General features: G+C 45.2%; 1 protein-coding gene across 7 annotated transcripts in view; it reads left to right on the top strand.

The window, feature by feature from the left end:
* Window positions 1-13,963, top strand: part of SULF1 (sulfatase 1) — a gene marked incomplete at its 3' end in the record, with an annotated part of 169,593 nt that overhangs the window by 121,626 nt on the left and 34,004 nt on the right. For 6 of the 7 annotated variants that reach the window (XM_084864354.1, XM_084864349.1, XM_084864352.1 and 3 more), the window contains 3 exons: window positions 113-241; window positions 512-568; window positions 1,307-1,436. In XM_084864354.1, coding sequence (XP_084720480.1) covers window positions 113-241; window positions 512-568; window positions 1,307-1,436 — 316 coding nt within the window. Of the gene's footprint in view, window positions 1-112; window positions 242-511; window positions 573-1,306; window positions 1,437-13,963 lie in introns of those variants that run through there. The other variant, XM_084864355.1, reaches the window with a different exon arrangement.

Here is a 13,963-nt window from a genome sequence, read left to right as displayed (position 1 = left end):
CGCATGTGGCTCTCGAGCCGCAGTTTGCCGACCACTGGTGTGGAGACAGCAGCCCCACATGCCACCCTCCACTGCCGCCGGCTCTGCGGCATAACCACCTGTGCCATTGCAGAGTCCCGCAGATCGTCCTCAACATTGACCTGGCCCCTACGATCCTGGACATCGCGGGACTCGACCCACCTCCCGACGTGGACGGCAAGTCTGTCCTCAAACTTCTGGACCTGGAGAAGCCAGGTAACAGGTGTGTCCATTTTCTCTCCCGCAGCCAGCCCCAAGCACTGGCTCCCAGAGCCGGCCAGCGGCCGGGGGAGATAGAAGCCAAGTAGCTCTCTCCCTCCACGTGGAGGACGCCGCGCAGAGAGTCCCCCCGGGGGTTTGCATGTAGCCTGTAACGGAGGCGCAGTCATGGTCTGTGGGAAGCGAGAGGTGTTCCTTTAAACAAACTGTTAGCACAGCCCCTTTCGGAAAGGCGTCCAGCTGCCAACTGTAAATATTATTATTTTGCTTTCAGGTTTCGAACAAACAAAAAGGCCAAGATTTGGCGGGATACATTCCTTGTGGAAAGAGGGTAATTATTGGTGGCTTGGGTGCTTCTGGGAACCAGTCCTAGTGGGAAGCGCTCCCTGCTGGGTACTTCCCCCCCTTATTTTGGGTTTAAGCATACAGATTTCATAAGTCTGGTAATGGTTTGCTAGTCCTTCTCCGCTGGCCAGAAGAGTCATGATGGTTGCATCAGAACCGCAAAGGATAAATTCTCATTAACTGTTACATGGCTGTGGATTTTACTGTTGTTTTCTCAGCCTTAATCAGACCAACTTCCTTAACCTTCCTTCCCAAGTTCTATCTGGCACCTTTCTACTTCCTTTCCTGGTGTGCCATTCTTAGTTCTAAATATATAAACATCCGAGATTGTGGTTATTTCCATAGTTGCTTCTGGATTTCCCCTTTAGATTTATGACGCTCAATGGCTTTGTTTTTCTCCATCCACACATTGAGAAAAGGCATTTCCATGATTGCTTTTCAACAAAAAGAATTTTGAGTCTGTGAAGCTAAAATAGGGGTCCAGAGCTTTGAGGAGAAGTGATTCCTCCTACCCTGACCTCTCGTTTTCATAGCACCCAGCTCATCGAGCGGGACTCATCAAACGTGGAACACCTGTGGTCAGAGCCTTACCAGCTATTTCTTGCTGTTTGAGGAATGTGGAGTCATGTGACGGGGGGGGGGGGGGGGGGGGAGAACAGGAAGGTGGTAGGTAAGGTAACGCCAATCACTTCTTACTTAAGAAGCATTTCCATTTCTGTCAAAGGAAATTTCTCCGTAAGAAAGAAGAAGCCAACAAGAATATCCAGCAGTCAAATCACCTGCCCAAATACGAGAGGGTCAAAGAGCTGTGCCAGCAGGCCAGGTACCAGACAGCTTGTGAACAGCCAGGACAGGTGAGTACACGGCTTTCTTTACCACATGCGTATGCACCACCATGCATAATTCTCTATTTCTGATTTAAAATATTTTTAACATACAATGCGCATTTACATATGAATCGATTTTTCATAACAATCCTGGATTGCTCACATTTGCTCCTCTCCCCTGACTGAGAATTGTCTACCTCATCTAAGCTGGGCCTCCTCATCACTGCTTGGGCTTCCTCCAGTTAAAGGAGATGGTGCTCTCAGAGAGGGTTCTAGATATCCACCCACCTAGCCAAAACCCGTTCAGGTTACCAGATACACGAGATGGTAGCCCCATTGGAAAGATCAGAGACTCATTCCATCGGAGGATAAGGCACCTTCCCTGGGACTCTTCTTAACTGGTCGTCAAGAGAGAGTTGAAAAGCCACTTAGTCAAGTTCATGGGCAGATGCTGAGCCCCAAGAGACATGATGGAGTCCTCCTACCCTGGACTAAAGTCAGACATCATCCAATTCAGAGAGGAGGTCAGACTCTATGACCAAGGTTGGGAAGTGATGAGGGAAACCATATTCTGTTCGTTGATTGTTTCTGCCTTTGCTCACAAAATTTCCAACCTCAGATATTCAATATTTCATTAGCATGAGTCTTCATTAATAAAAATATTAGTATAGATTTCAGGGCTACCTATAACACCAACTGTTATAAATAAGAACTAAAGAAATACTGGGTGATGAATTAACACAGACCGTTTTTTAAGGAAAGTGAAAACATATGAACGCGAACTATTGAAAGCACTTGTGATTGAAATCTCTATTAGCTCAAAGAAATGCTGTGTCGCAAAGAGAGGCACTGAATTTCTGCCTAGTTAGACCAAAGTCATTGCATCTTAGAGCAAAATCAGAGGAAAGAGAAGAAGAACTTTTATTGAGCATTTTCTTGTGCGAGGCTCTGTCCACGGGGATTTCTATGTATTCGCTCAGTTTAATCCTCACACCTGCCGAGGAAGGTGGCATTGTCCTTGACATCTTACCAGTGGGCAGCTGGTGAGTGGCAGAGGTGGAATCCAAATGAGTTTTCTGATTCAAAGACTCAGGCCAGTCGTTGCCTTCCAGGGTAAGTTATACCCAGTAAGGGAAGAGAAGTTCAAATCTTCTAATCCCCTTATTTAAAAAAAAAAATTTAACTTGCCGAAACCGGTTTGGCTCAGTGGTAGAGCGTTGGTCTGCGGACTGAAAGGTCCCAGGTTCGATTCCGGTCAAGGGCATGTACATAGGTTGTGGGCACATCGCCGATGGGGGTGTGCAAGAGGCAACTGGTCGATGTTTCTCTCTCATCAACGTTTCTAGCTCTCTATCTCTCTCCCTTCCTCTCGGTAAAAAAATCAATAAAATATTTATTTAAAAAAAAAAAAAAGCCTGACCTCTTGCTATCCACACAATTAGCCAACACCAGTTCAAGGTATCGGACGCATGAAATGAAGATCCCAGTTATTATGACAGTGGCCTCGTCGGAGACACTCTTTTTAGATGGTATCCAGCTTCTTGAAGAGACATTCACAATAAGCAGCTTGCCCCTCCCCCTCTCCATTCCCTTGTGCCTTCTGTACACAGGGAGGGATCCCTTTGAAGCAGAGCAGGGCGAGGTGGAGCGCTGTTGAAGGAAGGGATAACTCCAGCCCTTCCCGGTCGCCTAGTAAAGTCTTAATTTTCAAGAGTTTAGTGGAGAAGCTTAGACCTATTCATTATATTTTAATTTGAGCTCTTCTAATCCTTCTTCTGGAAGCTCTAAGTACTACTGCGACTGAAACCTCAGAATTGTTTTGTAGCGCTAGCATGATGTCCACGCACCAGCCTCCACAGGCTAATTTACTTCTGTTCGGAAGCTGGAAATGTTTGCTGTGAAATCTCTCTCAGGCAGATGGGTGATCTTGTCACTATTTTGGGCCTCTGAGCGACCGGCATTATTATTACCATTTTGTACTGCCTACCTTTCAGTACATAATTTTGTAAACCTCTCTCTGGAGTTTGTGCTGAAATCTGAACATATGTTCTAAAGGGCGAAGGGAGCATAAAATGTATCATGTTCCTTTGGCCCCACACTCATCACACGTGTGCTCACGGCTATATTAAAAACTTCACTTTGCTTTCGCATAGTTTTCTTCACTTGTTTTGTCCCCGTGAAATGCTTCACTCTCTGGCTCCCTGGAATGTTCCTCTGCCGCTGTATTTCTGTGTTAAGCAGTTTGGGTTTTGATTCTATCACATAAATATAGGCCTTCAGCGGTGATCTCTGGTAAAGAGCCCGAAGTCATGGGCTCAGGAATTCGACTTTGCCCCTGAAGGTAATTTCTTTAAGAGTCTGAGAATTTCAAAAAAGTTGAGCCTCCTCAAGGCTCTGTTGAACCTGCAGGGCAAACCTGACATAGCTCAGTTGTTCTATGGAATCAAGGTATCTTGGCCTTTTTTACTCTATCTGGCTACTTTGAAGATTATCTTTTTAGTTACAACATCACTGACTTTAAAAAAAAAAAAAAAAAAAAGGAGAAAAAGATTCAGAAAAATGAGATCAGATTGTTCAGGTCAAGGCGACAGTTGGCTAGAACTTAACTAGCTTGGACTCTCTTCTCTCGACATTGACCCTCCATGAGGTACAGAGGAAAAATCAGCATGACCAGCCCATGCCCTTTACCACCCCTCAAGGCCTGGTCTCCTAAGGATTGGGTGGCAGTAGGACCAATGTAGATGCAGGAAGTCAAGTACATTTTTAAAAGATGAATTCAAGTCACAGGTTTGGATTAGAATATTGGCATCCACTACTTTTTAGTGGTGCGTTCTTGGACCAGCCACTTAATTTCTCCTGAGTCTCAGGATTTCTATCTCTAAAATGAAGAAAATCAATCTCAATTTTATGAGGATAAAGTGATATCATAATCTCACAATATCATAATCTCAGTCTTATGAGGATAAAGTGATACCATACAGGCACAGGCTGGGAGGACCGTAAAGCAGTGTGTGAATGCCGGGTGTGGTATGGTGCCAGGCCGTCTTACCTGTTGTCTTCATTCCTAGGAAGCCAGCGGGGAATGGAAATGGGCTGGAATCCCAGACATTTGGCATCTCTTCTGGCATCCCTTCTCCACTATGTGAACAGAACAATCAGCAGGGATTAGATAAGACAGCGTGGGCGTGTGTGTGTGTGTGTGTGTGTGTGTGTGTGTGTGTGTGTGTGTTTTACTTCTGTGTTCCTGAATTAATAATGAATTCCCACCATTCTCTCAGCTGGAATTACACCCCTAGCACCTTATGTACAAAGATACTACATACATCCTCTCTCTCTCTCTCTCTCTCTCTCTCTCTCTCTCTCTCTCTCTCTCTCTTTCTCTCTCATGTGCAAATCTCATCTGTCTGAAAAGACTTTGGTTCCACAGAGAACATGGACCCATGCTACTCAATTCTGGCTGCACATCAAAGTCACCTGGGGAGCTTTTGAAAATATTGATGCACAGCCTCACCCTAGACCAATCAGATTATATTGTTCAGAGGAGAGTCAAAGCATCAGTATTTTTCAATAGGGTTCTGAACCACAGGCCCTGAATAAGAGAATGCCAGAGGTGGCAGGGGAATGGAAATCTGCCAGTTGGATGATATCACTTAGTTAAGAAAGAAATCTAGAGCCAGAAGACTTAAGCTATAAACCCAAAGTCAGGACTTGTACCTGTTCATTGCATGTCTGATCATTTCTTCCCCACACCATGCAGAAATGTAAGAGAGGAGATGTCCCCTTGGACATTCGAAGTGGCATTTGCCTGGCTGCAGGCATGGGTGTAGGACCCACGCCCAGCATCGGAGACAGTGGTCTCAGCCATGACCACACGTTAGAGTCACAGGCACCTTGCAGATGCTGCCTCCCAAGTCCTGCTCCAGACAAATTAAATCAGAGCCTCTGGGGGTGGGACCGGGCATTGGGGTGGTGGTTTGAGCAGCTAAAGTTGAGAATCATTCATGTGGGGTCAGCATAATTTTCCTTTTTTTTTCCCCCCCTAGGTATAGATATTGACTCTTAAATAGGGGTTACAGAAAAAGAAATTCCCTACACACCCAATTCTGGAGTACATCTTACACGTGCTCTGCCACTTAAGAGGAAAAATGGTTTGTCTTTATACAGCAAATGTCATGTCCCCTTATGGGTTTGTTGAGTGCTAGCATCTTTGCAATGTATTTCGCCTTTATACCTTTGTATCAATATAGAATCAAAGGTTTGTAAGATCCTAAGAGGATCCCAGCATCAAGCAAAGGAAATAAGGAGGTAGCTTGTTGAGTGCAAACTGGTTTAGTTCCAGGATTTCTGTTCTCATCCAGAACTCAGCCCTCAGACCTTCTGTGATCAGCTGCAGAGCAAAGATAAAGAGGCATTTACCAACACGATCTGGCTAGCATTGTTCGTTTGCCAGAAATGGACAGCCCGTTGCCAGGAACTCCCTGAGTGCTGGTTAAAATCACAGCGAGGCTTCCGACATTTCCTGGGTTCTCCTGATTCCGGAGGATGAGCCCCAGTGCTATCCTCTGGCTGCACTCTTGTCTCTACCCAGCCCAGTCCCGTGTGGACAGCTCAGCCTCCATCCCTGCCTCCTCCCCTCCTCCCCCTGCACCGAACAGTCCTGCATCTGCTTAGATGTTTTGGCTTCTGTGCATTTTTCAGAATATAAACTTCAGGGTTAAACATCAAACCATATTTAGTCCCCAACTTGATGTCCCCAACAAGTCAGAGACAGATGTAAGGACACACACTAAACTCTGTCCTGCAGCCCCACCCTATGTGACTTATGTTGCAGTATCTTATCTACAGGTCTCCCTAGCAATTGGTCAGGTTCCCCCGCGACCCCAACCCCGACCCCACCATCCCTTAACTATAACTTTCTCATCTGCATGTAAATGATTGCCTCTACATTCCAAATGTCAGGCCCTTGACTGAGGCCCACCTGACACCTCACACTCTGTCCCCAGCCTTTCTCCCTTGTGATTGGTGTCCTGGTCAAGGTGCCTTAGAATTGCATTTTAGGTTCACTACTTTTTTTTTTTTTAATATATTTTATTGATTTTTTTTTGCCCCCCTCCCTCCCTTTCATACATACCCTCCCTCTCCAGAGTTTTATGTCCATTGGTTGTACTTATATGCATGTACACAAGTCCTTCGGTTGATCTATTATCTCCCCCAGATCTTCCTCCCCTCCCCACTGTAATTTGACAGTCTGCCTGTTGCTTTACTACTTTCTTGGTATGTGACACAAGCAAGCTACGTAATCTAACTTTGCCTCGGTTTCTTTATCTGTAAAATGGGCATAATAACAGCACCTGTCTCAGAGCACTGCTACAAAGGTTAGATCTGTTAAATATACGGAGCATCTGGAACAGTAGCTGGCAACGCAGCAAGCGCTCAGCCAATGCTGGCAATCGATTATGGGCCAAGATCAATTCACCGATTTTACTTTTCCCTGGACTGCAAGGACCATACTTCTCCCAACAGTCCCACACCGGCTTTTACAAACGTTTATCCAGATTAAGACTTAGAGGAGGAAACTCATTCTCTCTCTCCTGCGACTCCTTCCTTTCCACTTTTCCTTGCCCTAGCCCTGTCACCCCATCTCAGAGGAAACAGGAGGAAAATCGCGAGTAACTCTATTTCATGTTGTGGGGAAAAAATTTGATAGTGGCCTGGGCTAAGTGTCAGTTTGAACAAAAAGCTTTACATGGTCTTATATTCCCCAGTGTTGAGATAAAAATTCTAAAACGCATGTCCATGTGCAGGAAGCTGCTTTCCATGCTGTCTGTCCTGGCCTGAAGGATAATCAGGTCATCAGAAAATTGCTGTGTGGTTGTGACATTTCAGAAAACATGATTTTACCTGCCTATGGCCAAATTCACATAATAGGCCTTATAACAATGGAGAAATAATGTGTGTGTGTGTGTGTGTGTGTGTGTGTGTGTGTAATATTCAGCTCTCGTTGCAGTGTGCCTCAGAAAAACGTATACGGTAGCCAAATTTTTATTTCTTACTCATGAAAAAGGGCACAAGGTGGTATAAATAAGAATTTGGATCAGTCTTAAGCAAGCTGAGGAATACATGCAATTCAAAATGATTACCTAGGGGTCACTCAGGAAAGAAAAATGACCAGAGTTCAGCCATCGCCTAATATTTTACATGCACAGCGGAAAGTATTCTATAAAATAGATATTATGTCCACTCAATATGAAGAGACTGAAACTCAGATGGGGAAGTAGCTCGAAAGGTGCCAAGAATCAGTTCCAACTGAGATCCATGTGGTGTAAAGCTCCGTCTCCCCACTCAATGATAATCACTGTTATACACAGTTTACACCCAGGAAACACTAGCTGATCCAGGGGTTGGGTAACCATTTCCATTGATTTCTTAGAGATATAGGAAGGGATAGAGCGACATTTTTTGTCCCACTTATTTATGCATTCATTGGTTGATCCTATATGCGCCCTGACTGGGGATTGAATCCACAACCTTATCATATTGGGATGATGCTCTAACCCAGTGTTTCCCAACCTTCTCTCATGATGAGAATCACCTGGTGGAGTTGTTAAAACACAGATTCCTGAATCCCAACTAAGAAGTGCTAAACTAGGATTTTTGGGAACATATAGGTAAAATTGTATACTTAACTAGTGCTCTAAGACAGATGTTATATACAGAGCACTAAGTTAGGTATGCAATTTTACCTATATGTTCTCAAAAATCCTAGTTTAGCACTTCTTAGTTGGGATTCAGGAATCTGTGTTTTAACAACTCCACCAGGTGATTCTCATCATGAGAGAAGGTTGGGAAACACTGCTCTAACCAACTGAGCTACCCAGCCAGGGCCTGGATAACCATTTTTTAAGGGCCAATCCTATGTAATAAAGCCTAATATGCTAAGTGTCCAGTCATCCAGATAGCCATTCAACCAATCAAAGGATATGCTAATGATATGTTTAGGCTCAACTGCTTGCTATGACATGCACTGACCACCAGGGGACAGATGCTCTGACCTGTAGTTTAGCTTGCTGCTGGAGTCCCACCGATTGGGACTGAGTGAGATAGCTGAACACGCCCTGGAGCCCTCTTGTAGTCAATCCCTGGCTGGCCAACCTCCCATATCCCTCCCTGGCCCTGATCTTACACCAGTGGGGTCCCTCAGCTTGGCCTGCACCCTTTTGCAACCTAGAACCCCTCAGGAGATGTCGGAGAGCCAGTTTCAGCCCAATGGTGGAACAACCGGTCTCTATGATGCGCACAGACCACCAGGGGGCAGACGCTTAATGCTGCTGGTGGTACTAAATTGAATTATTTGAAAGGCATTTCTCATTAGGTTTGATTCCACCAAGCAGCTGCACACAGGAATCCTTATAACCAGCCTTCTCTTCTTCCTCAGGTCTAATTGGAGCTATTCAATCCAAAGTTGAGTGTAGTTTGAAAGGCTAAAATAAAGTAATAATAATTTAAGAAATTATTTAAATAGTTTAATCTAGCCCCTTACCCACAATAGGTTTGTAGACATTTGAATGCACACTAAGTGGCCAAGTTGGAGAGGCAGGCGGAGAGTTGGGGCAGTGTGGTCCCAGGAGCAGGAAAAGGATTTGCAGAAGGAGTGAGTGGCCAGGGAAGCTGGAGAGGAGAGGATTTGGTAATGAACTGATTTACTGATAAACTTCTAGGGCGTAGATAAAAGTGAGGCCATGTGACATCTACATTTCTGCAAGGGCCTTTTCTGGGGCCATCTCTCAGTCCCATTAGCCTCACTTGAGTTTCTGCCTCCATCTGATTGCTGAAACTTCTGCCATGCAAAATCGGCTCATTATCTTCACCATTTGAATGGCATGCGGCATGAGTTCCAGAGCAATTCTTTCTAAAAAAAATCTTTCTTCACTGCCCTCAATAACCGCACTAAGTAAGATGACCGCTTTAGCTGCAGCTATTTCAAGGTTTTATTGCTCAGCCATAAAAATTGTCATGATATTGAACACTAAAATGACTGTGACAAATGGGTGGCAATTACATTTCATTACAATTCCTAGTTAGCTTGCCACTAAGAAGATTTTTCAAAGCCTTTAGCTCAAGCATGTCAAACTCAAAGGCTAACATGAGTCAAATAAATGAGGCATACAGCCCTCGGGCCACGAGTTTGACATGCTTGCTTTAGCTAATTACCTAATGAGGTCTAAGATTTGTTCAAAGGGTACATGGTATGGAAAATAACGGGCATCTTTGTCCAAGGCTCTTGTTTTATACAAGAATGTGGGTAGCGCCGAAACCGGTTTGGCTCAGTGGATAGAGCATCGGCCTGCGGACTGAAAGGTTCCGGATTCGATTCCGGTCAAGGGCATGTACCTTGGTTGTAGGCACATCCTTAGTAGGGGGTGAGCAGGAGGCAGCTGGTCAATGTTTCTCTCTCATCGATGTTTCTAACTCTCTATCCCTCTCTCTTCCTCTCTGTAAAAAATCAATAAAATATATAAAAATGTGTTTTTTTTTAAAGAAAGTAAGAAAGAAAACATAGCCGGAACCCCAATATTTAAAAAAAAAAAAAAAAAAAAATGTGGGTAGGTATATGTATGTAGGCAGTGTATGGGTGTATGTGGGTGTGCATGTTTATACATATATGATGTATATTTGATTTTGCATATACCTTATCAATGCCAAGGACAGAGCCAGACCTCAGGTGCGTTTAAATTCAGCTCTTCAGGAAGGAAACAGCTGTTCCTTTCGTCTCTGTCCCATAGGAAGTTAGCAGGAACTTGGCTAATGGAAAATGCAGGTTGTATTCCAAATAGGCTAAGTCATGAAGATTCTGCCTACGCTTTTGTGTTCTACAGGCATCTACTTGTGCTCTCAGCTCTTCCAAGCCAAAAAAAATGCCGAGGTTTTGTTTGTTCGTTTGTTTGTTTGATGTATTGTGGTTATTTAAAAGGAAGGTTTTCACCATAGTTGCATGTTTTGAAATTAGTATTTGTGCTAAAGTTGATATAAACTGGAACCACAAGAAATATAAGGCCATCATTTTTCAAGAATCACATTAGCCACGCCCTGACAGCTTGGCTCAGTTGATGAGTGTCAACCTATGAACCAGGAGGTCACGGTTTGATTCCCGGTTGGGACCCATGCCCGGGTTGTGGGTTCAATCCCTAGTGTGGGGCATACAAGAGGAAGCCACTCAATAATTCTCTCTCATCGTTGATGTTTCTATTTGTCTCTCCCTCTCACTTCCTCTCTGAAATCAATAAAAATATATATATTTAAAAATCAAGCTAGTCACATTTTTCTGTCTGATAGAAAGTAGAGCACTTTGTAAGCTTCTGCTTGCCTTGGATTGTGAGTCCCCGACCACTTCTTTGGCTTTTATACACATTAAGCAGTCCACTGTCAGTTTTTAAACTGAGGTAGAGATTACCCAGGTGGATGGATACATCTTAAACCACTTGGATTCAAGACAGATATAGACAGGCACCAAGCACCATAGATTCCCAAACTGTATGGAGCTCTAAAAAGTTAGCATTTATTTTTATGACATTTTTCACCAGCAAGAATTCTACATGGCATATAATTATTTTAAAGATTTTTTTTTTTCATTGACTTTTAAAGAGAGAGGGAGAAAAACAGAGAGAGAAAAAGAGAGAGTAAAGCATCAATGTGAGAGCGAAACAGAGATCAGCTGCTTCCCCAAACCCCCTTCCAAGGATGGAGGCTGAAACCCAGGCACATGCCCTGACCAGGAATCAAACCAGCACTCCCTCGGTGCAGGGGACGGCATCCATCCAGCGGAGCCACCCCAGCCAGGGCCCAGTTACTTCTTCGTGGGGTTGTATCTGCGTTCCCGAGAATGTTTCCTGGTGCCTCCTCGAGCTAACTGGGCGTATCTGGGAGCGCTGCAGGGCCAGGCCCGTACATCACTGATCTCCACCTGAGACGGCAGGACTGTGGGAGGGCACACGCTGTTTCCAGCTAAGAGCGGAGGGAGAGCTCTGCCACTCATCAGCTGCCTGTGGAGAGAGAGTAGGAGAACAGGTTGCTCTTAGCTTTGCCAGAGAAGATGAGCTGGCAGTGTTCACCTGTTCAACTGGCGCCACTCTCTCACCTGCTGCATTTCCAGACACATTTCACACACCCACACCCAAGAATACGTGCACCCCTCTCAAACCCTCATGCAACCGAGCTACCTCCACCCAGAGCAGTGGTTCTCAACCTTCCTAATGCCGCGGCCCTTGCATACAGTTCCTCATGTTGTGGTGACCCCAACCATAAAATTATTTTCGTTGCTACTTCATAACTGTAATTTTGCTACTGTTAATGAATCGTAATGTAAATATCTGTGTTTTCCATTAGTCTTAGGCTTTACAGCAGCAGTTCTCAACAGCTCTGGCAGCTGTGCCCTGTGCTTGCTGGGTCCAGTAACCAGATGCTGTGAATCCAAAGGCCGAGGATACATTAAAATCACCAGGGAAGCTTTTGAACATCCCACTGTACAGCCAAGTGTGAGACCCATTGACCTGACATAACTCAGGGTACCTAGTCCTGTGGTCAGCAAACTGCAGCTCGAGAGCCACATGTCCCTCTTTGGCCCCTTGAGTGTGGCTCTTCCACAAAATACCATGGCCCGGACGAGTCTGTTTTGAAGAAGTGGCGTTAGAAGAAGTTTAAGTTTAAAAAATTCGGCTCTCAAAAGAAATTTCAATCGTTGTACTGTTGATATTAGGCTCTGTTGACTAATGAGTTTGCCGACCACTGGCCTAGTCAAACTGACTTCACATTTTGGGGGTTTTGCCTGTTGGTTTTCAGCTAAATCATCTCTATTTGGCTCATCTGTAGACTATTCTTGCCAACGTAGCCTTTTCATGGCTTTGTAAATAGGAGGTGAGTTCCTTGTCTCTTGAGCTCCTGCCTCTCAGAATGAGACGTTGATTGTCCCAGACTTTCTGTCCAAGCCACAGAGAAGGTGGTGGCCTGATGTGACCTGAAGGATGTGGTTTGAAGCAGACATACTCCATAGCACCGTGGAGTGCGTGGGGGCTCAGGCAAAATCACGGAGCCAGTCCCTCCGGATCTGGGATGTGAGAACAAGACCGTAGAAACTCAAAGGCAGCTGAGGTAGTTCGACGCTTATTGAAGGCAGATGACTCCAGTAAGAGAAAACAAACCGTGACTGGTTTGTGAATGGTTCATACCGTTTTGGACACGAGTGAGTGTCATTTGTCTGTTGGCCAAGCCATGTGGTGCCCTTAACCAAACTTTACCTTGCCTTAGGACACTCTGAAATCGCAAAGTTACCCTAAGTATGGTACAGGTATAAGGGGCTACCTGAGATTATTGTACGTGGTGCATGAAAGATCATCCTTTATTTAATAAAGTTGTGTTTGTTTTCATATATGTGTGAAAATATCTAGCTGGCACACAAACACATAATTTTACAATCATCCTGGCTTTGGCCACATGAACTCTGTCCATTTAAAGAAAAATCTCGGTACAATTACGCACATGTGATACTCATATATGGAAGAGGAAAAAGACAAGGAGCTTGATAACACTACCAGATAGTGTTTTGTAACAACCATGGTCAGCTTAAAATTAAAGTCGGTATTCTTTCTGCTTCCCCAGTCACCATTTTAGCGAGGGAGAAGGGGGTGGGGGGGAGGGAGTAAAAAGTAAGAGGATGGAAATTAGGTCTTTGGGATATGGAGGGTCCTATGAAATGACTCTCAGGGGAAGCACTATTGTTTCAGCCAGAGTGATTCTCAAGAAATGGGGAGCTGGGGGGGGGGGGGGGGTCTGGAAGGGGAGGGAACACTGAGACCCAATGCTGTGTCGTATTTCTCCAAAATTACTAAGCCAGCAATATCTGCAACAGTCTTGTCTTTCTTCCTTCCTTCCTTCCTTCCTTCCTTCCTTCCTTCCTTCCTTCCTTCCTTCCTTCCTTCCTTCCTTCCTTCCTCCTCTCTCTCTCTCTCTCTCTCTCTCTCTCTCTCTCTCTCTCTCTCTCTCTCTCTCTCTCTCGCTGTTGGGTAGATTTTCTTAAGTTTTCTAAAGTTTACATCCAACATCATGTTGTATTTGTTTCAGGTGTACAGCATAGTGATTCCACAATCACATACCCCAGTATTGCTGCTACCCACCGGGCGCCGGGCATACTGGTCGTTGTTACAATGTTATTGACTATATTTCCTATGCACCAGTCTTGCTCCAACCAAAATTCAAACTAGAAAACCCAGCTCCTGCTCTCCGCCCGCACCCGCCTCTTGGGTAGTCGGCCGGTGTCCCTTTAAGAGCAGCTCGGCTGCCAGGTGTGGGGCGTGTGGGCAAAATAAGAGGATGAGAAAGGCGGGCGCAGGGGAACCCCACAGGCCTGCGCTGCCTGCAAGTTGGCTGGCCCCGGGCTGGCTCCCGCTAGGACTTCAGGGGCAGAGAACAAGGCAGCCACGTTGGTTTTCCCGGAGGAGGACAGGGGGGCCTGGGGAAGACAGCCCTGGCAGCTGTGCCCTGGGCTCGCTGGGGGAAGGGCC

The sequence above is a fragment of the Pipistrellus hanaki genome (genome assembly GCF_964339955.1).
Source record: "Pipistrellus hanaki genome assembly, chromosome: 17".
Lineage (NCBI taxonomy): Eukaryota > Metazoa > Chordata > Mammalia > Chiroptera > Vespertilionidae > Pipistrellus > Pipistrellus hanaki.
Note: the sequence above shows the minus strand (reverse complement) of the source record. Positions and strands in the feature narration are given on the sequence as shown.